Here is a 24,762-nt window from a genome sequence, read left to right on the forward strand (position 1 = left end):
CATGTTACAAAGGTAATAAGGTCTTGTTCTTATTACCTTTGTAACATGGCTTGAAATTTTGATTTTCAAAGTATTTCACTGAGTGGCCTATAATGGGTTAATAAAAACTGTTGTGGGGAGAGATTTTTTCTTCTGTCTTGAAATTTGGGCCTACATCTAAAATCTCCGATATTGCCATGCTGATAGAAAACAGTCTGCTTCTGTTTAAAGTTCCTGTAACCCTCTGGTTAATATTACATGGCTCTGTTGTTTGAATAACTATTGTTGGCTATTGTTCTCTGTTTTACTAATGTCATTGATCAAGCCCTTCCTAATATTCTACAGCACAAAATAAATAATAAAAGCATGTGGGATTTGTACTGATACAGTAACTGGTTAGTTTCTGTATTGGTCCGTTCTTAAAGGTGCTCTATCTGTATCGTATTAGAAATGAAAAATGTTGTATCGAGACACCTAGTTAGAGCAAATGATCTGTGATGTATACCAACATCAATGCTGAGGCAAATTGTAAAGAGGATGGTTATAGCTTAACATTTCTATTTATATTATCAAAGCTTTTCATCTGATTGATTTCAGCTATATGCATCCCTTGAAAGCGCCATTATGAGGATGGTATTAGCTGTGTTGCTGGTAGAAGCATGGTGTGGATACACAACGATCAGACGTGGCTCTTGTGAGGCATCATCCACTTGTTTTACAGATCCTAGATGGATATAGATTTGGTTGTTGACAATCAGATGGAACCATTGCAGTCTACTCCTGTTCTTTTGAAATCTGATTGAAGGGATGATGTTGGCTTTGAATTCTCTGGAAAGGAGTGTACTTCTCCAATGAGGGCACACCGTTTTTGGTTCAGCTGTATGGAATGCAAGAAAATGCCTTTAAAGAACAAATATAAAGTCAATGACTCGATGTCTTGGCCCATCCTTCTTATTCTATTTAAGGAAAACCAGCAATCAGCTTTGTACAGATCCCTCTGTATGATCTGCTAGAGCTGTCTGCGTTGTGCCTGGAGAAGAGAATGTTTTGTAAATTTGTGGTATATAAAACTGAATTGAATTGAGTAAAAACGAGTGTAATTATACTTTACTTGTTCAGCAGTATTAAATTCTTAAAAGCATCCTGTGTGGTATTTTTTAACTATGTGCTTAAAATGCAGTCATTGGGTTTTTTTATTTGTTAGTTTTTTATGCAAAGTCTGGCCTCCTCCTTCTGTTTGATGAGAAAGCTGAAGGTGTTGAGGTAAGCACCTGCTGTTACTTTTCTGAGCGGCCAACCAAGGAATTGGCTTTACCAAAACAGTTGGCTAATAGTAAACAGTAATTCAGGGCAGCTCCAGTTTGGCTTGTAGTCTATTGTAGATTGGCCAGCCAGGTGATTCAAAGACACCAGAAAGACAATAATGGACATTGAGATGAGACAGAGCGGATTTATGTGGAGGTGGCAGATGTGGAGGCATGTTTTTGACACGTCATGGCCTATCCTTAGCAACAGATCATTTTTCATTTTGAATGCATAGTTCTCTGCATTAACCTCTCACTGCCCATTTGGCGCGTGCCATAATGTCATTATTCATGGGAATTCACACTCGCAGAACTTGATTGGTGTGTTAATAACAGTCTGAGGCAGTTTTAAAGGAGATTTTGTCTTTATGAAAGTGCAAGAACTTCTCATTCTTTGTTCATTTGCTACTGAGGGACACTGTTGGCACGCCTGTGTTTATATTACACTTAAATTTAAGTTAGATATTAAGAAAGTTGCTGTTTGACGGTTATATATCAGAGACTTTGATGTTTATTATCTAAAGTCTTACCCCTACCGCTTTTATAATCAGTGATCATCAAAGCAGCACCCACGCTTTATAGCATCATAACCTGCACGAAACACAGGGAGGAGATTGGCAACCATTTTATCTGCACCAGCATAATTACATATTATTGTTACAGTAACTGTTTGAATTAAATAAACTGGGTTAAAGATTAGCCCAAGATGTCGATTAAAAGGAAATGAAAAAAAAAAGTGGTTTCAGCTGAGGTGTTGCTGCGACTCACAAAACAGATTTGCAGGAGCAGTATATGTAATTGTGAACATTGTATTGCTGAATGTTAAGATTGGTCTTTTCATTCAGTCAGCTGCTTTGCTTTATAACCAGTGTTTACCAAACCCCATGTGGACTCCAGGTCTGACCTATTGGTCTGTATTTTGACACATTTGGGGGGGGTTCAAAGAAATGAAATCCATATAAGAGGTTAAGAAATTTGAAATTAATAAAAAGCATGATTAGTAGCTCAACCAAGCAAGAGTTTTGTCATGTACGGAATAATAACATTCATATTTAGTTGGTGCCAGTCCCAGTAACAGTTTTTGTTATGCAATCCTGTTTCTTACTGATTCAATCTCTTTGGAGTTATGGTTATAACTCGTTCCGGAAGTCTGTACCCTTACGCTGAAAGATGGACTACAAGATTTCTTTTTTGCGGTGGCAAGAAGGCCACAAAAGGTTCCCCTTTGTGCATCCCCTTTGAGACAAGATCTTTGTTTTTAGTACAACTCATCTGTTTAGTTTTTAACGTTTGTCATTCTCTTCGACAATGTTTTGGTGCCATTTGTTTTTAATCTGGCTCTCAGACTGATACAGATGCGATTTCTGCTCCCTTGTGGGCTGTAGCATGTTTTCAGATTTTTCTGTAAATATATTTGCAGATTTGTTGGATTTATTTATGTGAGTTTTAATCTTGACATTCATCCGCATGGCTGTAAATGTTCTCTCACACCATGGAGGCATTACAGCTCCCATGAGTGGAACATTTCCTGACAGCAGAGACTGCATCTGTTAATTCACCATCCTGATTTATAATCGTTTGCTTCAGATTTACACAGCAGAAAACTTAACAATGTTTTAAAAACAGATGGTACATTATGTTAAGGTGTGATAGTTGATAATAGTCCAAGAGGGGCTCATTTAAATAAGCAGCACAATATTAACACAATGGTAATACATTGTTCCTGCTGCATGCTAACATTGTGATGTTATACATTCACATGTCCCTGTACCCAACACAGCTTTGTGTTGTTAATAAAAGATCATTTTGAGTTCAGTCTAACAGATCCTCAATATGGGCTGATGTCACATTTTCTTCCCCCATTCAATGAAAAAAAGGATTAAAACGACTTTACACAAGTCTAAATCTAAAAAAACCCCCACACATTTAGAACCTAATATAACTAAACATCAACATTGCATAGTAAATGGTTCGATCAGCAAATTATGGGCTTGAATTGTTCTTGCTACAACCCTCTTTTGTTTACAAGAACGTTTTTGAACCCACTCTCGGCCTCTAACCCTGCTTGAACATTTCCAACAGTTAAGTAAATTGAAGGAAAGTCTATCTTTAGTAAAAATTGGGTAATTTTTTCCCCTGTCTGATAAAAGGTAAGTAAGAATAAGACTAATCAGTCCATCAGTAAATAGGTTGTGGCTTTCATGAATGAGGCAATGTAAAATTCTGTTAAAAAGGGGAATACATGATGATTTTAGCCCTCCTTTTTGTCATTTATCAAAGCATTAAATGGGAGCATGTAAAAGTAATGTCGTTTTTGTAGACAATAATTTTTGTGTTTTTACAAAGCATACATTTATTAAAAAGCGATAATATCTTTTTCTGACAGTTTACCGTCTAATAAACAAGGGCCTCATGCACTGTCAGTACAAGCAAACAATTAGAGGCTCAGTATCTTTGGTACAATGCTGCATTAATAGAAATAAATGTTGCATGAAAATGTGAGCGAATTCTCACAGACTTTGTTCTTGTGACCAATAAAGTGTCCCAGTTGCATATTTTTCTTTTATAATTTAAAAATAACAGTGTATAAATCACAGGTTTCACTTAAATATGCTAATAACAATTTAAAATAAGAATAATTATATTCTGGAGCATCACACCTGATTTTTATTTTTGTACGAACTTTAGTTTTATTTATGTATTTATAAATGTCCTTAAAATGGCGCAAAAATAAATGGTGTTGGATGGACAGATTCATTCCAAACAAGTCAGGTATGATTCATAATGTGAACAAGCTGTAGGCAATCACACGTGTACATAAATAGCTGCGTAAAGCCGTGCATAATTGTGGAAGGGTAGCGCTGCTAGAGGACATCGCCAATGGAAGAATGTAGAGAGAGTGTTCAGAGATCTCCCTGACCTGCTGGCTGCATGATGATGGATGACATATTAGCTGGTTTAGATTGAACAGTGTCACAAAGGACAGTTTGAGACACTCGGGTTTAACTTCTCACTACTGCGCTCTTTGCAACCGGAGATTTTTAGGGAGCCAATGACGGATCCCATATGTAAAAGACATCCCAGAGCGAATAAATGCCTCTTCTGTATGCTGCTCACATCTGTAATATAAAGCATTTTAGGGTATACCATAAAATGTACCTGAGTAGACATAATTAAAATTCGAAGTGAGAAGTTGATTTTTCAAATATAGTCAGAGCTCAGACTGTACTCGTATTACCATAAGAGCCCCATCTGTGAATAAATTACCTTTAATGATTCAACCACATTTTCATTAAATAGCTGTGCTCCTATATAAATGCACAAATGTGTCTAAGAAGAGACTTAAACTCGGGTCTGTGTGTGATGGATGGCTTCTTTAAATTTTTTCTTTAAAGGAATTCTGATTCTTTTTTGTGTCACTCTGAATCTTTTAAAGCAACAGTTGTGTGACGTTCAGCGACTTGGGTTGCTAGGCCTGTAACCTTCATCTATTGTTTGTTGACCTGAAAAAGAATTTAATATCTGAAATTATAATAATACTTGGGTCAAATTTATGCGGTAGTGCATAACTATATTTCAGATGTGTCTGGTTACATTTTCCTGAAGGAAATATTCATGTGAATTTTAATGATTTGATGTTACAATAATTGGACTCAATGCAGCACAAAACACAATCTGGGTTTAATAAAACAATGTCAATCCAAAAATGTCCACAGAGTTGATGTTTTTTTTAATACTTAATGAGACTCTTTCATGTCGACAGAGTCTCTCGGTGACAAACCTTGCGATGGCAACTAGGACAGATGATGTCTTTTGGTTGTTTATACTTGTTTACATACATATTTTTGGGCCATCATTATTTAACCAATTCAACCCAAATTGGATTGTTGTGCAGTGACATGTCAAAGGTTTTATATTTCTGAATTTATTTTTTTTTTTGTTCTGCAAATTTAGAAATTTCCCAATCTTGCATAAAAAGGAAAGCTGCACACTCCTTTGTACACGAGGCTGCTCGTGTCTTTAAGTCTTATTTATGAAGCGATGCCCAGGGTTTAATGTTCAAACATGATTAAAGATAAATATTCTGATTTGATGCCACCTCAGATTTTGTCTGTATTTTAAACGTTGGTGCTGAACCTGCCTGCTGGTGCCACATCTGTCCTAGCCTCCTTAAGCCAACAGCAAGCTCTGTAACCCTGACCTGCTTAGGTGAGACTTACCATATGGTCACACTCCACAACATAACTGTTTATTTATATCTCAGTAACTGGGGGAGTGTGAGAGTGGGAATACGTGTTGGAATCTAAGTAGCAGAAGCTCTTATTCAAAATATAAGAGCAACTCAAATACGTATGGAAGACAACTGGCTCCACAGAGTCCAAATAGTCCTCTTTTGTCTGTCTCTTATGTTTTTGTTTTGTTGTTGGGCCTCAAAGTGAGACGGATGACAATTCTTGAAAATATTTCAAATCCATTGTGGTCCTGTACTATAAAGTATGTTTGTAAATGTAAACAATCTAGATTATAGCCATGTACCAGGCATGTAATTTTTCTAATAATGGACTAATAAGCTGAGTTGAAAAGGATCTGTAAGGAGTTTGTCTACAATTCATTTCTGAGTTTTGCTTGCCAACAAAAGCAACTCTGAGATGTTTGCTGATGATACAGTGGACTGTCCACGTAGCTTAATGCCCGGGTTGGCAGTAATGGTCAGTTTCTGAATGTAGAGGCCATCTGTCTGAGAAACCCACCCACAACTGGATGTTTGCCGCTGTCGGCCACCAGTGCTGTTCTCTCTCAGCTTAAACAAGACAAAGAAGTGTTGCAGGTAAAATAATTAGTATTTTTTTTGAAGTATTAACAGTTTACCTTCAGGGTGGTTATCAGTTAGGCTTTATGATACTATAGAGATAATAAAACAGTTTTTAGATGTCTTTGCGGGAAATTAAACCTGTCGTACAAATTTTAGATATTATACCCAAAACTGCAGAGCGATTTAAAGGAAGTATGTAGAGTAAACGGAGATGGAGTTGGTTCCTGTTTTCACAAAACAAGGGGAGACTGGGTTTTTAATTAATTGAAATTTTTTATTTTTCTGTTTATCTGTTTCAGCTCAGCTTGTATAGCTGATTATTGTAGGCAGGAAAAAAACAGATTCCAAAGCTCTTCATTGTTTTTGTAAGAAGTGAAATAAAATTGTGTTAAAGAGTTGGAAAAAGTATACATTCTTTTTGTAGTTTGATTGCATTGAGTAAATCTTTTATTTTGGTTCTGGCTTGAGCCTTTGCACCGAGATGAATTCTTGCTTTTGCTAAAATTGTTATTCTTTTATATACTACTAAAACATAGCCTTTTACTTCGCCCTCTCATCGCCCCCCCCGAATAGAAACGGACCGATGCCCTTGTGTCTTGGCAGAACCTCTGAGGCATGCGTAATGTGAGCAGCACATAGCTATGAGATGACATAATTTAATTGTTCTCGGTGTAGGTTGAAGTCAAACCTCCGCCCGAGTGACTTTTCTGTTGCGGCCCACTGTTTTGACCAATGTCGCCTTTTCAGGCTTTATTAGTCTGGGTTTTTAATCTTTGTGGCAGATTTTAAGCACTTTGCATGCTCGCCTCCAAGTGACTTTTAAATTCTTTTTTTTTTTTTATCATCTGGCAGGTGACCCAAAATTCTAAGATTCAGTCTGCAAAAAAAACAAATGCGCCAAGTATGTGTTCTTCATTGTTAAAGTAAAAGCTGTTAAAATCCATTTCCTAGATCCCCACTAAGGTTAGAGTCTTGTTTAGATCAAACGTCTTGTAAAGATGCTCCATAAATGCTTTGGGAAGTTACTTGAAACTTAATCTGTGCAGTATTCAAATGTCTGCTTGTTCGTATGAGTTGCAGGGATTTGCACACAGGTCAGTGTTTACCCTGTGGCCTGCCCCCAGAGTGTACAGGTGAACATACACTCCCGCCAGTGGACAGACTGTGGTGGGAAAATGTTGCAACCACCTGCAGAGCAAGCTAAACTGTCTGCATTTTAAAAAAATCTCCCACATGGTTGTGAGGATAGTAGCCATGGCTCTCCCACTGTGTATCAAAATACAGAAATCAGTTATAGTAGGTTCGACAAGTTAAAAACTAGATAGTTTGACAAGTTATAGGAGGAACAAACATTGATACCAGGACTTCCCCTTTAAGCATTGAATACTTGTAGAGATGTCCCAGATTGTGTTGCATCAGTATAAAAATGTGTTTGAACTAAATTATCGAATACATTGGTTTAATGCTACAATTTGGAATAATGTTCATCATTTAATGTGAGGAAACCTGTCTGACAGTCTGGCATTAAATTAAAATTGTGAGCAGAGCACAGACTCTAACCAAGCGTGTAGCCGTTTTGATCAGGTCGGTCACAGCCACCTAATCTCCTTGAACCCTCCTCCTACAACGGATCACAGGATAAACTGCCATTCCTGTCCCTCTCATGTGATGTCCTTCTGTTGTTCGACAGAAATATATCGAGTTCCTGCTGCTGCACATGTTCTGTGTTACAATGAAGATATTTGTTTCTCTGACTTCTTCTGCAGCTGACAAACGGCTTCTGTTTGAACACACATGCAGTAGACTTAAGCTCCTCGGTGCCAATGATTGTAGTTTAGACTGAGGTCATGTCGCCTTTGCAGTTAATCTCTGATGAAACCAGAAACAAAGACCTGCTTTCTTTAAAATATAACAAAGCCTTGCCAGAATTGTAAAACCACATTGAAGATGGTTACACACAATATGAAAACTCATTTTATTAGGAGTAGTTTATGGTCCTCACTCATCTGCAGACGGTTCTTTGCGGTTCTTTTCATCTATTTTTATTTGCACAGGTCATAGATCTTACAAGATTTGTTGGTTTTACCCAGTAATCATGAATTACCTGGTCTGTGCTTCATTTTGTTTTGGCTTTCAAGCCAAGTGGATCTCTTAATAATTCTCTTCCTTCTCTCCTGTAATATGCATTTACTGCAAACATTAAAGCATTAGCAGACAAGCTCTGAACAAGCATCATAAAGGACAGTCGGCTCTCATTTTCAAACATCAGTACTTTCATCCTTGTCTGTGATGAACTGTGTGAACAGGACTTAAGATTTGTTGCTTGTTTACGTCAGAAGTGTGAGATCAAGTCTCTAGTTTGCGTTAAGACGCTGCTGGTGCCAAGTGTCAGATGACTACTACACATGCTGGCTGCTGCTGCCAATGCGCAGCTGAAATATCCATGTCACAATGTTGATAGGTGCCTGTTTCTTAGCAACTGGGTTGCAGAATGATGTGTTTATCAGCCAGTATGAGGCTTAATGTTGTGTTATAGATGTTAGAGATTTCAGTCAGGAATGATGTTAGGATCAAATATAATTATGCTTTTACTTGACTGTAGGAGACAAATTTAGTTTATTTTGTTGTCCTGTGTTGTGTTGGTTTATCTATAGAGTTGCTATTTTGGTATGAGATCCAAGGAGCTATATGTAGTATGGAAAAGTGTAGGTTGGATTGAAGAATTTTCCAAATGTAATGGAGTCATGTTTGTATTTTGACTCATTCCCCATTCTTTGGTCCATTTATCTATATTTGTCCTTGACCTGATCATTCATCTGTCTGACACTGTCCATCCATGTCTTTTATTCATCCATTTATCCATATCTGCATCTTCAGGGTTCTATATTTAAATAAAGTACAACATTTGACATTTCTGGCCTACATTATTTGATATTTTGATTTGGTTGGGTTAGGCTTGGAAAAGTATTGACTTTTATAATAATAATAATCTTCTTCGAAGGTAGATACTGTTCTGTTTTTGAACTTTAGAAACCTCTAGAAAGACTATAGGTTTCAGACAGAGCAGGCCATAATAACTGACAAAAAGAAAATGTAAACATTTGGATGTATTATAATGTGTTTTAAGTTATTTTTCATTAAACTAATGCATCTTCTCCTCACCTTCATGGCAGAGTCAGTATATGACCTCCTCCCCAAAGAGCTCCAGCTTCAGCCGTCGTCCACCCAAACAGACCCACCCACCATGAGCCAGAAGAGCGGGGGAGAGGCGGGACCTCCCCCCTCTGCAACGTTGGCCACAGGTGAGACATCCACCCAGCCTGTGAAAACCATGATCTGGGATCAGTTTTTCTTTAACGGTCCATTCCCCAAATCAGCAGGGGCGAAGCGGCAAATACGGCCTTGTGATTGTCCGGGGGGCAACTTCACCCTTTTCATCTGATGCAAAATTTATTTTGAATAAGTCGCCAAAGTTAAGTCAAGTATTTGTGTTATGAAACTTTTGGACAAGTGAAACACCACACTGCTGAAAAGGCATTACTTCAGAGGTAGTTGGAGGCTTGTTTTTAATGTCATTATCAATTATGATCAGAACATGTGTTGAAAGATGATTATCTTTTTAAATTAACCTTGTGGGTTTTTTTTTTTTTGGTTTTTTGTTTTGCTTGTTCTTGCTACACTTAACTAAAAAAAATCAACTGAACTGCAAGACAACAGACTATGTGAAGCAGCAGGAGGAAAATTGACATGATTTGTTTTTGAGCTGCAGTTTAAAGTCCTACTTTTGGTAGGAAATGTTCTGAGGATTAGGAGGTGATATTTTAAAATCAAGCTGGGTTATTTATTTTTTTTTTTACTTTTTTTTTGTTTATTTTTACTGATGGATGTCATGACTCCATCTTTCACCGTACACAGTTAATGCATGGCACTGTGTTAGCAGCAGCATGGGAAATATTTAGCTTTTAAAGCAGCTGGATATTGTTTAGATTAACCAGATCAAGATAAGATAAGATTATACTAATCCATATTGCCCAACTCCTCCGTCATATTCTGCTACCTACAGAATACCATTTTTTATGTAAAAAATGAGACCAATATCCATAATTTCAGATCTATTTCTGCCATTTAAGGTGATCTATAAGCTGTATTACTACATAAAATGGTTGTGTAACTGGGCACACCTTTATGTTACTTTAAACATTAGATGAGAATATGAGGGGAAATGCAGATTCGGGCCTGGCTTAGGACAGAGTCATACCGACACTCTACTCTCTCTCTCTGTTGAAGCCTTTCTTTTGATGATTTTTGTTTTTGGTCGTTGGCGTGTTGGACAATTAAATTCTTCTTCAGCTTTCTGGCAGGAGCATGAAGGCTTGTCAGTAAATGTTATCTGGATCTGCTTGTATTGCCAAAGGCCGCAGTTCTAACTGAAGAAAACTAGATGCAAACCATGATGCTACCATTACCATGCCCTAATGTGGGTGTAGTGTTCTTTTGTGAGACTTGGATTTTGTGTTCACAAATTTTCAATATTCGCATTGCCCTTAATAACTTGTATTAAGATTTTTAGGAAATTCCTGCTGCTTCTTTAATGTAGCTGAGTCACTTAACTAATAATTTTGTTGTTCTGCCACATTTTTTCTGTTCCATGATGACTGCTTTAACTAGTATATCAAATAGCTTGAAAATATTTTTTGTTGTCCTTCTCTTGATACCTTTAGACAATGATGTTTTCTGAAGCTCTCTGGGAACTTTGGCTCTTGCTAAAAGAAGGTGTTTGTAAATTGTTAGCATATCCCCAATCCTCAGAGGGTGTGTGCACAGTTATACAACCACAGTATTTATGTTTCTTTATATGTTTATTATCACTATATCCCTCCCTGATGATTTTATCCAATGTGGTATCTCTAGTATGTTAAACTTCATAAGTTGTAAACATGGAAATGTTTTATTCAGTTAAACAAATTTTACTCTGAAGTAATTTGTCGGAACACATGACATTATGATTTAGTCAAAAAACTAAATATAGTTTCTATTAACATTTAGACTAGATTTCAAACAAACTTCTACCTCAAAGGCAGAGTTCTGTGTAAAACCGAAAGTTAGAAACTGAAATCATGTATTTCCTTTAAGACCAAATCTGAGCCGTCTGCCTCTCTTAGAAATGACTATAATTGACCTACCTCTGGCTGTTATTAGCTTTGTTCCTGTTAATTGTTCCAAATAATTCTTACATTAAACTTATTGCTAACATATTGAATGAGATGCGTTAACCGTTTCCCTGATTTATTTTTGCTCTAGTTTCTTCATTTGCTTTTTAGCTCCAAGCTTTTAAGGCTGTTAACAATTCATAAACCTAGCAGAAATGGTAAGGAAACTGGTTGAATTGATGATTTCTTTATTGTCAAAAAGCTTTTTGGCAATGCATCTTATGGTGTTGAAAAGCCTGTTTATAGTCTTTATTGGTGCCAGATTTGTAACAAAGAGCACTTGAGAGTTAGTTATGTGTGCTGTGGATATCAGATGGATGGAATGACCTGCCTGCAGCTTAACTCCTTCCAACACTTGTTGGATCTGCTTTTGGCATGCTGTTTGTGCCAAAGGTGGAATGGGATACCATTCCACCACAGTGTGTGAGACCAGCATGAAGATGCAGGTTCTTACAACCACAGCTGCTGCCTGTTAAAAAGATGATTTGTTAAATTCCCATTATATCAGGTTTCCTCAAGCTTTAGCCACCCAACCCATCATCAACACCAAACGTTCATAAGCTTATATAACTTTATTGTTCAGTTACTATTGCTATTATTAATGGTTATCTTGATAACTGATTTAATAATTAAATAGCAAATTGTGATTAATAGACTATAAATTTTTATTTATTAAGACCTAAAACTAAATTGGTAAGGAGTACTGGAGGGCATTTTTATAGACAAAGGTTTCTCATCCTGAATGCAAAATCAGTTTTGACTTAATTTGTGCTCTAAGTGGGTTGTTCTTTCAGCAAATTGCATCTTTTTATAGTCTTTATGCTCTAGTTAACAATTATTCTATTACGGCATCAACTGATGATTCTTGAAATAATTATCACAATATTAAAAATTGTCTTTATCACGGCATCACAATTAAACCTATTTATTGTTTCACCCCCTTCACTCGTCTATGCTTATCCAGGTGTGTGACAACACCACCCCACCCATGGAAAAAACTTGTGCAGTGCATTTCAAATTATAATTTGTCCAACTTTTTATCAGAAATATTAAAGATTACTTGTTAGGTCATTCAGAGGTCACCATCCCCTCATTAAGCTCCCAATTGAACCAAAGCGATCTACGTTTTTAGTGCTTTGTTAGTGAAGATTTGTGCAGATAAACTTTGTGCAGCTTTTTTTTTTTTTTTAAACAGTCATTTTTAAATATTTAATCTGCATTAGTGTAGCACATAAAAAGTAGACCACTGTGGTTCAAGTAGACCATTGTGGTTTTAATCTGAGCTCAATAGGGGGAGGGTGATGTCATCTACCAAAATAAAAATAATAAAAAATAATTTCTTACAGAAACACAAAACAGTTTTAACTGCAAAAATCTGCACTAACGTGGCACTAAAAAAGTACAACCCTTTGGTTCAATTCAGAGGTTAATACTGGGATGGTGGTGTCTGGATGTCCTAAAAAAATTATCTTTACTGTCTGATATCAAAGTAGCACAAACAATAATTTTAATTGCACAAACCTGCACTAATGAAGCACTAACTATTCAATATGTTTGCTTTTTCCAGATTGGCGGTGTGTTAGCTTCTTACATTTTAACAGCTTACATTTTCCTAAAATAGGTGGCTAAATTGAAAGGAAATCTAACAGGTTTTTCAGTGGTATAAGATTTACTGCCAATAATCTCTAAAGCTAAGAGCCTTTTGTGTCCAATTTACACAAAAGATATTGTTCTAATATTTAAGCTGTTCTGTTGCTCCTACATCTGTTATTTAGTTGTAATAAAGCTGTCGGCTGTTAATGGTTTTGGATGGCTTATGGCCTAAAAAAGAAAATGCTACATGAACTACTAGGCTATCATTTGTTTTAAATTATAAATTATGTGGTAATGTTTTCAGTGATTTATAAAGGATTTTTTTAATCTGATGAAATGGTCAAGTTGCCCCTTGGAGGTCATTTGTTTTAGTAAACTGCAATAAAAAATGGTCTGATCTGAGATCATGGTTCAGGACTGCGATCAAACCTTACCTGTAACTACCAGGGATCCTCTTTTAGAGTAACCAGCAAACTAACTGGTCAGCAGTCGGGTTGGAGGGGGCGCTTTCTGTTTAACGCTACCTTTTCACCGTTCTGTCTGGGCTAGCTGGCCCTAAGCAGTGCTGATCAAAAGCATGACTACTGTAATGTCTTTCAGATCATTATTAACAAAGTGCACATGCTTTTTAAGTGTCTATACATGATCAACTTCCAAAGTTACTCCTTCCTTCAGTGTATTCACTCATCCAATTTAGAGATTGACAGAAGTTGAGTCTTGAATGATCAGCTCTCTTGTTGCTCATTGGCTGTCTCGTTTTTATTGCAGGAAGTTCCCTCTGAGGCAGGGAGTGTCTGCATATAAAATGGTCTGCAGTTCACTGCTCCATAGGTCAGAGGCTTGTTTATTCTGTCTCCATGGCTACGCTCAGTCCCAACCAAATCTTCCAATTGGCATGCGCAAACTCTACTGTTTTTTCTACTGAATGCACATTGCACAAACTGTGATGTAACCCTGGCAATTTTTTTTGTTTTTTAATTTGGCGCCACATTTATTCAGCTTGCAAAAAATAAATAAAAATAAATAAATTTGGCTGTACAAGAAAGTTTGACCAGGTTTTGTTCTGTTTCTTTCTGGCAATGTGTATGTAACAATTTGTAGCTTGCTTTTGTTTTTGTAAACAAAGCATGTCAGTTTTGTCACCTTGATTTTTAATTGGGAGGTTTTTATAAGAATCAAAACTTTGTGGGACCAATAGTACCCTTCTCAACTTTAACTTCAGATTATTGGATCAATGCTTGGCAGCTCTCGCATGCACAGTGAGAGCGTAAAACTGACTAACGGTCTTTTGAAATTAGAGTTGGGAAGAGGGGAAATCAAAACAAATCATGCACAAATTCAGCTGCTTGAATGGGACTGCTAGCCTGCTCTGTGCTGAACACCTGTGCTAACTTTGTCTGTGTATGCCACTACAGATGCCAACTCTTCCACCTCCAGCCCCTCTGCCTCTTCCTCCCTGGCCATGGGACTCTCATCCAGTGGCGGCTCTACCTCTGCCTCAGAACATCTGACAGTCTCTCCGCATCTCCACTCTGCGGGAGGAGACGGGGCCAGAGTGTCCGAGATGCAAGGAATGGAGGCCGCCGATTCCGCCCCCAGCAGAGGCACAGGTGGATCCAACAACACAGGCGGGGACATAGGGAGCGGAGTGCTGTCAGGGCTCGGTGTGCAACAGCTGCAAAACACCCCATCAAAGCGAAGGCCTGTGTTGAGCATATCACCGCCACCCGAAGATCTGTTCGATGACAGCCAAATGTCTTGCCAAGATGAACCCACCATATCCACTGCACCGTGTCCGGACTCGGAGCACAGCAGCAGTATGTGGGCCGACGACTCCGTGTCCAACTTCAGCTTGATCAGCTCCATCTCATACAACGACAACACAGAAGTGCCACGCAAATCCAGAAAACGCACCCCCCGCCAGCGTCCGGGCCCCAAACCTGCTCCTCCAGAGAACAGCATGGATGTGTTTGATGCCGACAGCGCCAAGGGTCCTCACTTTGTCCTCTCCCAGCTCAGCACAGACAAGAGCAGCACAATTGCAAGGTTCGTACCTTCCTCAAACTGTGTTACTTTATTTGAAATGACAGCAGCACCGCACCGTGTTTCTAGCAATATAATAAAAGCAATTTAGTTTCTTTTTGTCTACAGTAATTGAGTTTTTTTTCTTTTTGTTGTTCAGCTCTCTGGATTCAGGAACTGCAGTGAAGGGTGGGTCGCTGTCTGCTCAGTTTCCTCAGAGGAGTGACGGAAAGGAGCTCAAGATCCTGGTGCAGCCAGAGACCCAGCACAGAGCTCGGTATCTGACGGAGGGCAGCAGAGGTTCAGTTAAAGATCGAACACAGCAAGGATTCCCCACTGTCAAGGTTTGACCCCAAACAGCCACAATTAAGCCTTAACCAGGAAGAGCCTGAAAGTGATATGGAAAATATTAATACCAATCAACATTCCAGTCTACTGTATGTTGATGCTAAAAGAATTATTTTTTATTAATTTGTTTAAAAAGAACACAGAATTATGTATTTCAGTGGTTTGTCTGTCAGTCTTATTGTTGTTAGCAGCTAATGAACATTTTGTTTCACCAAAGATTATAAAATCATATCAGAGCAAATAAAAGTAATCACTGTAAAAGTTGACTATCCTCCGAGTATCCACTGCTATAATGGAAAGTCGAGTGGAAGGAAAAAGCTACAGCAGTTTAATAGACCTGTGAAGCAATGCCTTATCAAGATATTGTTTTGTCTGCATTGTTATTTACAGAGAAACCAAACTTTTAAGTCCATAATCATCAAGATAATAAGAATTTAAATAAATCTCTGTATTTATTGGATCTGTCAAATGTGAGCTCCATAGCAGTAATAAAATACTGAAATAAACATCTCAATGATATAATTGTTGAAGCACCTATATTAAAAAAACACAAGTTAAATTTGTATCCATAAATTGTAGATTGATCTTTTAACCAAATAACTTTAAATTCAAATAGCTTAAAAATGTCTGTTTATAGGGCTTTATCTGCAAGACTTCATTGAGCTTGTCCAGGCTTACATTCCTAGCCTTTTTTTCAGTAGGTTCCATAGCACTCTAGATATCAGTTATCCAGTTGGGTTAAGAAATATTTTTTTCTCTAACCATAATACAGCCCAATGTTGAAGTTAGCTTCAGCTTATGTATAAAAGGACCTTTTTATTCCTTTTGGAGCATATGGGGAAAAAAAATAATTAACTAAATTTTAAAATCTATAAAAAACAAAACGTCAAATCTTGACATTATTTATTTATATATTTTTAATCGCATTTTTTTTTAATTTGTCCTTTTGCTGATATTTTGTTTGTAAAAACAAAATAGAAGATAGCAGAGTCAATAGTTTGTTTGGTATCAAAGGAGGAACCAGGCTTAGAAACAGCAGCAATTTAAAGCTTTGCCACCTAGTGGGCTCCAGGGACTAAATAGACAATGACATTTTCCCTTCACAATTTTTTTTGACGATTCATACAAATGTATCTATTTAATTTAAAAGTGACTCAGATGCTTGAATATTAAGTTAGAAAGGTTTATTAAAAAAATTGCATTTTCAGAATTTAGAATGTCATCTTGGAAAGAGTCTAAAGCATTAGATATGTTCTCAATCTGATTGTCAGTTGTTTTTATTTTTTTTTTTTTCATATTTTTATACAGAATTGAATTTAGACCAAACCTCATAGTTTAAAGGTAAAGTTTCTCCTGCAGGGGATTAAGTCACTGTTTCCATTCACTTATTTTCTTGTTTATTCTTTTTTTTATCTTTATTGCTCTGTCCACAGTTGGAAGGCATTAGCGAACCAGTGATCCTTCAAGTGTTTGTTGCCAATGATGCAGGCAGAGTGAAGCCTCATGGTTTTTATCAGGCATGTCGGGTAACAGGACGCAACACCACGGCCTGTAAGGAGGTGGACATAGACGGCACCACGGTTATAGAGATCCCGCTGGAGCCCAGCAATGACATGATGCTAGCGTAAGAACAGATCCTTTGCTTGTTGTGTCTTTTTTAAGTGTGTAAGGCTTATTTTACCTTCCCATGTTGGTGTCTGCAGTGTGGACTGTGTAGGAATTTTGAAGCTGCGTAACGCAGATGTTGAGGCACGTATCGGCGTAGCTGGGTCCAAGAAGAAAAGTACACGAGCCAGGCTGGCCTTCAGAGTCAACATCCCCCAACCTGATGGATCAGTGCTGACTTTGCAGGTCCCTTCATCACCTATTCTCTGCAGTGAGTATTTCAAACTGAATGGGAAAACTGTACTGGCAGATGTACTGGCTCTGTTTTGTTGTTTGTTAAAATGGTTTTAAATTTGAATAATAAAAAAAAAAAATAATAATTGTTCTTTAACTTCTTCTATATCCAGCCCAGCCAGCCGGACTGCCTGAGATCCTGAAGAAGAGTCTCCACAGCGGCTCCGTGAAAGGAGGCGATGAGGTGTTTATAATTGGAAAGAACTTCCTCAAAGGAACCAAAGTCATATTTCAGGAGAACATTTCAGGTATTGCTGTCAGTTTTGAGACTCCTTTAGATCTTGTTGCCTCTTGTAAGCTTTTGTGTTTGTATTTTAAATAGATGCTGGAAAAATTAAAATTAAAAAAATTTATTTGCTCTCAACTCTGTAGATGATAACTCCTGGCAAGCTGAGGCAAAGATCGACATGGACCTTTTTCATCAGGTACTTGCAAACATCTACTATTCATAAATAAACTAAATTGAATTGAAACTATATTCTTTATAAAGTGCCTTAAAAACGTATTCACACCTCATTTTTCAGTTGTATTTTTGCACTGCAAGCACAAGCATAATATTTGGTTTGGATTTGTCCAAAAAATATGAGTAGCAAATCTGATTTAATTTATATGATGGGCATAAACCTCTGTTTGAAAAGCCCCAGAGGTTTGCTTAGAAGACGAAGGAAAAGATAGCATCATAAAGACTAAGGACCAGTCACGGAACATTTTCTAGTGTTTAGAGAATGTATTAGCTTAAAAAATTAAATCCAAATAAATAAACTTGCAAATAAGCGCTGGTTAATCCATCATTTGAAAAAGAAAATGGTTACTTTACCGCTAAAACAGCAACATTTATATGTAATATTCACAATTTTACAAAATGCTTTTTTGTTAAATCGCAGAGACTCTCTGTTTAGGCAGCTTTACATTTAACTAGCTTGGCAAGCCAGAGTGACCTACGGCGTTAACCATCAGTCATATCAGTCTGGAAAAGAGCAGATAGAACCTGATTTCAAAGGCTGCCTTAAAGAGTGAGCAGAAACTGTTTAAAACCAATCAAATAACTACAGAGGTGATGGAAAAAAAGCTGTTAGAGCAGCCAGCTGTTTAAATTTTAAATATATATATATATGCAGCTCCTTCACACATAATAAAAGGCATAATTAAAACATCACTATGATCTTGACTGTTATGTTACAGAAGGAGAATCACAGCATATGGTGGTTTTGCAAAGTAAAGACTCAGCAGGGAGATAAATACAGTTTCATACTCCACTTAATTGCTGCCGTCGTCTATTTAGGGCTAAAACAATTAATCGATTATTGAAATAATCTTTAACAAATTTAGTAATCAATTAATCGTTAACTGAGTATAGAGACTAAAACATGCCTTTAGGTGATAGAGCAACCCTCTTAGAGCAGTAATTATATCAAAATTGTAAAATAAAAGTATAAGAAATATTTTGCATTTAAGATAAAAAAAAAATGTTTCATCCGTCATTATGCTTTATCCAGAACTCCTCAATTTGAATTGTTTTAGTTTCGCCTAGTTTAAATTGTAATACATCTTTTTTAAGGAACCTTTGGCTATCTGATTATTAATCTATTAATTGAAAAAATTTTCGACAGATTAATCAATAAGCAAAATAATCTATAGTTGCAGCCCTACTTTTATTACTTTTTGTCCATGACTCAAAATGCCTGTAAAATACATTAATGTTTTTGGTTAAAAGTAGTAAAATCTTACAAATCCATGGGGTATGAAAACCCTGCAGGACACCGTAAATCTAAATGTTTGTATCAGACATGTCTGCCTGTCACTAATGAAGTCTGTTCTGTTTAATCCAGAATCATTTGGTGGTGACGGTCCCTCCATTCCAAAACCAGTCCATCACTTCTCCTGTGTCTGTGGGGATCTTTGTGATGACCAATGCCGGTAGATCACATGAGGCCCAGTCTTTCACTTACACTCCAGAATCAGGTACAGAAACCACTGATCAGAGCGTCCAGCTGACATATGCTTATAAAGTTCCTCCTTATCTATTAGGACTAATTTAACAAGATTTGAGATAGGTTCAAAGTGTCGGTTGAAAGGATAAAGAAACTGATAGGATTTAATGATTAAATACTTTTTTATAGTTTTTCAACAAACATCATTAGAAATGTACCCTTTTTTAAAGTTTAATATAGAAGTGTATATATAAGCTATAGCTGCTCTAAAGTCAGGAGCAAACCAAAGAAGTTGTACAGGTTTGACCTTTTTTTGTGTGTTTTTTGTTTTTGTTTTCCTTTTTAGTTCAGTTTCTATCCAGTTCTTAGACATGTGTATCTAATAATAGCCAGAAGAGGAAGTTAAGGTCTTCAACTATAAAAAGGGCACCAAGACCCAGGATGTGTGTCAGTTTTAGGTCTGAATAATACAGTTTTCAGGTACTTTATTACTAAAGAACTCTAACAGACACAGTTTCTTTCATTTCTTTTTAAATGCATCTGTGACAAATGCCAAATATTAAAATATAATCAGAATAAATAGTTTATTATAAACAAGAGCATTCAACATAAGATACAAGCCAAACCTATGTGTTTTGTACTTAAAAAAAACAAAAAAAAAACAGCATAAGTGAAGCATGACAAAGCATCAGGCTAATTATTTAATTAGAAGTTATAATAGGTCTGTTGAGCTTAAGGTACAGTAGTAGTGCTTTCAGACATATTAATATTGATTGTTTTATCTCTGATGGAGTTAAGGAAATGGGAACAAATGTTCTTGCAGTCAGGTTATGGGAGCAAAGTGCCTAAAGATGCCATTTAAAGTTTCTGCATTGGCAACTTCTGCAAACTGTAGCAGTTTGATACTTTGAAGATTCTGTGATGTTGTTCAATGATCATGAGTCAAGCAAAGGAAGTTGTGCCCTGAAAACAGAGGGAGATTGCTGTGGGCGGGAGAATTGCCTTCAAGAACTTAACTAAAAAGACCAGTTTGATTAACTGGAACTAAAGTTTGAAGAAATGAGAGCTGTTTCAATTTAGAATACTCAGTAGAATAAAAAAAAAAACATAGGAGGATCTGATACATTTACTCAAAATGAAATTAGCTCATTTATATTTTATAGATCAGGAAGGCTCACACTCTTACCCTTAATCTAAATCCTCCTTCCGGGATTAAAGATAATACAGCTTGTGGCTCAAGGCCATGGAACAGCTGCAGGGGAAATAAATGGCAATGACAAAGAGAGGCTAATGTGAAGGTTAGAAGGAGAAGGTGACAATGTGGTAGGAGATGTTGGTGGATTGTTCTAACCTATACAGGAAAAGCTGCTTTGTTGTCACTGTGCAACAGAATTTATTTAGACCTCCAACAAGAATAGAAAAAAAGGACAAAAAAACACTCTCAAATTTTTTCCCAGAGATTTGGGGGGGAATACCTAAAAATATAAAAAATAGTTTACAGTTAGCTATGAAAGATACAAGTGATTAAACAGCTGGTTATTGGACAGCTGGAGCAATGCCTTCCATGGTTGTTATCTATCCTGTAGATGCTCTTTTCTTAAGTCCCACACATATCCAATGTATGGTTATTAGGGGAAGTGAAAGAAGAAGAAATGCCTTTATTGTCCCATGGAGGGAGATCTGATGTGACACTGGCAAAAACAATCAGATAGAAGATAGAAAAAAAAACTTCCTTGATTAAATCATGAGAAAGAAACAAAACTGTAAACAGCAGAAGAGTTTCCTCTTAGAGGAAAAAAATGCAGTGCAGTTATAAATAAGAACAGGAAGAAGTGTCTTCTTACCACTGAACGTGTACACATTTAGAAGTGTGATGTGAATTTGTTGACTCTTTTTTTGTTGTAGTTGTTGTTGTCGTCTGCTCAAACGGCTGAATCACATAAAACCCCAGTAAAATGCGTTCAATTGTGGGTACCGGTGAAGATTCTCAGTCATCAAGGTCATAGTCATTACAAAAAAGGAAATCCACGAAGCTTTTTCAATTCAAAATGTCAATGACATTTAGAAGTGGAAAAAAAGCTTCCTGGATGAAAAGCGAAACGTATTCCAACTTGAAAACCTAATCCTGTTTTGTTTTTTCTTGTTGTTGTTTATTTATTTATTTATTTTACTTTTCTGGAATTTAAATGTGTGGTTCAATCAGAAGCGTTAAAGCTTTACGAGGTGTTACGCATGTCAGCCATGAAGACACGGACTGCTTCTGTGTTTCTTTAGCAGACTGTCTAATGTTTTCACTCCTCAGTAGATAACTCAAATGGCCAGGCTGTGAAAACAGAAGGATCCACCCTGGTCACCTCCTGCATATTTGACGGCCAAATCAAATCTGTGCCGTCTGAGCAAAGTGAATGCTCTGACCAGCCTTCCAAACGGCAGGAGGACACACCTATGGAGGTGTCTAGCAACCCCCAATCCACAGATGTTTTCAAAGTAAGAGATTTTTGGTTTTAAACATTCATTTTATCCAGTTATGAACACACTTAGTAATAAGTTTTCCCCTCCTCACTTCCTCAGCCGTCCAGCGATGCTTTGATTTCAGTGCAGCAGACTCTGGAGCTCAATTCTAGTCCACATCCAGGAGGAGAGGCTTTCGAGAGCCCGATGCCCCTACAGCCTGAAGATGTTGAGCTTGCCCAGGCGCCCCCTGTCTTCCCTAGCCTGGAGTCTCTCAGCACCATCCAAAAGCAAGAGATCTCTTCCACCACATCCTTCCCTGTATCAGGAGACACAACAATACCCCCAGTTACAGCAGAGGTTCCTCAGCAGTTCCTCAGAGACCCTCAAGAAAGCCTGTCTCCTGAGAGCTCTGAGAATAGTGGAACGATTGTGGTCGTCGCCATGCCTCAAATAGCAGCTGCTGCTCAGCCACAGCCGCAGCAGTCACAGGTCACCCTCTTTCCCCAGGAAGGCGTGGCCCAGTTGGAGCGGGCCGTTAGGGAGTTGCAGGCCGGAGGTAACGCCACCCTCGAACATGTACTGGAGGTGGCTGTGGCCCAGCAGCAGCTTAACTCTGTGCTTTACAGCCCCACACCCTCTGCAGAGTCCCTACAGCAGCACGTCCAGGAGAACATGAACAGCCTGCGGTTGGGGGGGTCTGATAATTCACTTTCTGCACAGCAACAGATACAAATGCAACAACAGCAGCAGCAGCAACAGATACAAATCCAGCAGCAGCAACAACAAATACAACAGCAGTTTCAGCAACAGCAACAAATCCTCGAGAACCTGCAGCAACAGCAGCAGCAGCAACTGCAGCAGCAACAGCAGCAGGTCCTCAGCAACATGCAGATCCAACAACAGCTCCTGTTACAGCCTCGAGACCAACAGCAGCTGCAGCAGCAGCAGCAGCAGATCATGGAGAATATTCAGCAGCAACAGAATCAGCAACAGCAAGTCCTGAACAACATTCAGCTCCAGGATCAGCAACAGCAGAACCAGATTCTGAGCAATTTGCAGCAACATCAGCTGCAGCAGCAACAGCAGCAGGAGCAGCAGCAGGTCTTGGAGAAGCTGCAGCAGCACCTGCAAGCTGAGCTGCTCCAGCCCCAGATTCACTCCCCTGCCCAACCACAACAGCCCGTCTCCCTTCTGCAGCAGGCGGGGGAGCTGCTCACCATCCAGACCAGCTTCCCCACACAGCCTCCGTCCCACACATCTCCACCCCAGCAGCTCTTCCAGTCACCCCAGCCGCTGGCTGAGACCCAGAGCTCGCAGCAGCAGGTTCAGGCTGCGCTGCTTCAGAACACGTTGACGGTCCTCTCTGGTGGGGGTCTGAGCTCAGAGCAGCAGTCCACCGGCTCCACCCTATTTTTATCCACCAACCCTCAGCCTCAGCAGCAGCAGCCCCAGCTGGCCTTCATCTCCTCCATGGAGACCTCATCTAGCCAGCCCCAGTCTGTGTCGATGTTCCAGAATCAACCACCAACCCAGCTTTCCCAGCTGCAGTCACAGAACACCCCAATGGAGCAGCAGCAATCTCCACAGCAGAACCAACAGCAGCCACAGCAGCTTCCAATGGGCCAGCAGGGCTCCTTGTTCCAGAACATCCCAAACCACTCACCGGCAAACCCTGTTCCCCAAAACCAGATCTCCCAGCCCCAACAGACAGGCCTGCTTCTCTGTACAACAGATCTCAACTCGCAGACTATCCTGTTCAGCACCCCAACCCAAGCGGCTCCCGCCATCGGAAGCATTAGTGTTGGAATCCCCCAACAAGACACGGCAGAGCCCATGTCTTTCCAAGTCCAGAGCTCCTCAGGGAACAACTCCACTCCCACTGCAAACCAACAGCAGAACCTGTTCCAGGAGCAGCAGCCAATGCAGGTGACTCCAAGCCCCAGCCAGGTCCCCAGCAGTCAGCCGGTCAAGCTGTTCATACCACAGACGTCGCTGTCAGGCTTGCAGGGAACTATCGGCTCTCAGGAGCTGAACAACGAAGCTGCAGCTCCCGCTGCGACCATCTTTGTAGTCCAGGGTGGCGTCGGCATGGTCGCCAGCCCGGGTCAGCAGCCGCCAGAGCAGCTTTTCCAGACCACAGTGGGCGGTAATGTAGCCCAACAAGGACAGCCCAACCTGTTTGTGTTTGGCCTTCAGAACGGTAAGATGATTTTAATTTTGATTGATTTTCATTTTAGAAACAAATGGAGCTTCTTTTAATTTGAGGTTTAAAAGTCATTGTATTTCCTTTAACAAGATGCTCTGTTCATTTTAGAATAGTTGAAAACAATATTCAATGATTTAAATTAAATTTGAGTGGATAATTGAGCCATTTTAGAAAAAAGTTATTAGAAATATTTTTGTCCAATTTACCTGTGGTGAAATAAATGGAGGGAGCATAAAGGAGCCCAGTCTTTAGTTCACCTCACAGGTTATCTAAAGGGTTCAGGTCTGTAAACTAGTGGCTATCAGAAGCTTCCTGACCTCTTTGAGGTTTTTTTCACACCAAATCTATGATAAAAAATGCAGAAATCTGCAGTGTTTCCAACTTCTCAGCAGGAAAAGTCGCTATTGGCTGTCCTAAAAGGCGCTATATGACGTCATCACCATCAGGTGATGACAGGAAGAAACTAGGGGATTTTAACAGTTTTACAAATACCTTTACAAAAACAAGCAAAGAAAAATACAGATAATTCAGCAATCATCTAGCAAAAAAAATAAATCAAACATGAAGAGGAAAGGAGCAGCAGTGCAAAGACACATGGAGACTGGAGGAGCAGAAGGGGAGAGAATGAGGCTGTGGTTTGAAAGTGCAATTATTTTATGTGAGACAATTGTGTCAGTTAAAAATTCTTTTCATGTCTTAATTTTGCATTCTAGTGAGGGATTAGCAGCATATGCACATTTCATTTGCAATCTGGATTTAAATTGGAAAGGTTTACACTCTGCTGCAGCGCAGGCAGCCTGTTCTGCATGACGGCGGACAATGAGAGAAAGCTAGAGAGGGAGGGAGGCTTATGACGTCTCATGCAGAAACAAAGAGTTCAGTGCTTTTATATCTACTAAGATTAAGCATTAATACAGAGAAAAAGTCGTTAGGTTTGGTGCTGGGCACCTTTATGAAAAAAAGGCACTGGGGGGTCTGAAAAGGTGCTAGATTTAGTAAGAAA

At 38.6% G+C, this 24,762-nt stretch overlaps 1 protein-coding gene across 3 annotated transcripts in view; it reads left to right on the forward strand.

Moving 5' to 3' along the window:
- The window catches only part of LOC107103978 (nuclear factor of activated T-cells 5-like), a 28,957-nt gene that overhangs the window by 1,751 nt on the left and 2,444 nt on the right, over positions 1-24,762 (forward strand). The window contains exons 1-11 of one of the 3 annotated variants that reach the window (XM_015403872.1): positions 9,268-9,398; positions 13,668-13,730; positions 14,315-14,945; positions 15,082-15,265; positions 16,703-16,893; positions 16,973-17,145; positions 17,282-17,416; positions 17,541-17,593; positions 18,998-19,130; positions 21,402-21,586; positions 21,671-23,753. In XM_015403872.1, coding sequence (XP_015259358.1) covers positions 14,362-14,945; positions 15,082-15,265; positions 16,703-16,893; positions 16,973-17,145; positions 17,282-17,416; positions 17,541-17,593; positions 18,998-19,130; positions 21,402-21,586; positions 21,671-23,753 — 3,721 coding nt within the window. In that variant the 5' untranslated portion in view covers positions 9,268-9,398; positions 13,668-13,730; positions 14,315-14,361. Of the gene's footprint in view, positions 1-9,267; positions 9,399-13,667; positions 13,731-14,314; positions 14,946-15,081; positions 15,266-16,702; positions 16,894-16,972; positions 17,146-17,281; positions 17,417-17,540; positions 17,594-18,997; positions 19,131-21,401; positions 21,587-21,670; positions 23,754-24,762 lie in introns of those variants that run through there. The other 2 variants (XM_015403859.1, XM_015403865.1) reach the window with 2 other exon arrangements.

This window comes from Cyprinodon variegatus, unplaced genomic scaffold (genome assembly GCF_000732505.1).
Source record: "Cyprinodon variegatus isolate N-32 unplaced genomic scaffold, C_variegatus-1.0 Scaffold35, whole genome shotgun sequence".
Classification (NCBI taxonomy): domain Eukaryota; kingdom Metazoa; phylum Chordata; class Actinopteri; order Cyprinodontiformes; family Cyprinodontidae; genus Cyprinodon; species Cyprinodon variegatus.